This window comes from Chaetura pelagica, unplaced genomic scaffold (assembly GCF_000747805.2).
Source record: "Chaetura pelagica isolate M959 unplaced genomic scaffold, ChaPel_1.0 scaffold2104, whole genome shotgun sequence".
NCBI classification, from domain to species: Eukaryota; Metazoa; Chordata; class Aves; order Apodiformes; family Apodidae; genus Chaetura; species Chaetura pelagica.
Window position 1 is genome coordinate 501 of NW_009953026.1, and position 897 is coordinate 1,397.

The following is an 897-nucleotide window of genomic DNA, read 5'->3' on the forward strand; positions in this document are numbered from 1 at the left end:
ATGTGCAGCGGCGCGTGGCAGCGGCCGCAGCAGGTGGAGTTGGTGGGGATGTACTCCCGCAGCCACCAGGACAGCCAGAGGATGTCGCAGTCGCAGTCCCAGGGGTTGTGGTGCAGGTGAAGCTCCACCAGGTAGCGCAGCGGGGCGAAGAGGTCGTGGGGCAGGGAGGAGAGGTTGTTGTGGGCCAGGTTGAGCTCCACCAGGGCCGTCAGGTCGTCGAAGGCGTTGCGCTCGATCAGGCTGATCTGCGAGCTCATGATCCAGAGCTTCTTGAGGGACTTGAGCCCGTGGAAGGAGCCGGGCTCGATCCGGGGGAAGTGATTGCCCGACATCTCCAGCTCCTCCAGCCCCACCAAAGGCGTCAAGTTGGGCATGTCCTTAATGTTGCACATGCCCAGGTTCAAGTACTTGAGGTTGTAGAGCCCTTCGAAAGCCCCCTCGGAGATGTACTCCAGCTTCTTCAGCTCGCCCAGGTCCAGGCGCATGAGGGAGGGCACCCGGTTGAAGGCGTAGGAGGGGATGCTCTCGATGGGGTTGTTCCTCAACCACAGCTCCCTCAGCTTGGACAGGTACTCGAAGGCCCCGCTGGGGATGACGGTCAGCCAGTTGTCGAACAGCTCCAAGGTGTTGAGGCTGGCCAGGCCGTTGAAAGCCCCCACCTCGATCTGCCGGATGGAATTCCTGCCCAGCTGCAGGACCTCCAGGTGGTGCAGGTGCCGGAACGTGTCCGCCTGGATCAGCTGGATGTTGTTCTCCATGAGGTTGAGATAGCGCGTGTTGGACGGGATGCCGGGGGGCACCTCGGCCAAACCCCGGCGGGTACAGACCACCTTGCTGAACTGGTTAGTGCAGGAACAGGCCGAGGGACAACTCTGGGGGCCCGGGGAGGCGGCGGCC

General features: G+C 63.1%; 1 protein-coding gene across 1 annotated transcript in view; it reads right to left on the reverse strand.

The window, feature by feature from the left end:
* LRRC4 (leucine rich repeat containing 4) overlaps window positions 1-893 on the reverse strand; it is a gene marked incomplete at both ends in the record, with an annotated part of 1,390 nt that extends 497 nt beyond the window's left edge. The window contains one exon of the mRNA XM_009996648.1: window positions 3-893. Coding sequence (XP_009994950.1) covers window positions 3-893 — 891 coding nt within the window. The remainder of the gene's footprint in view (window positions 1-2) is intronic.
* Between the last annotated feature and the right edge of the window lie 4 nt (window positions 894-897).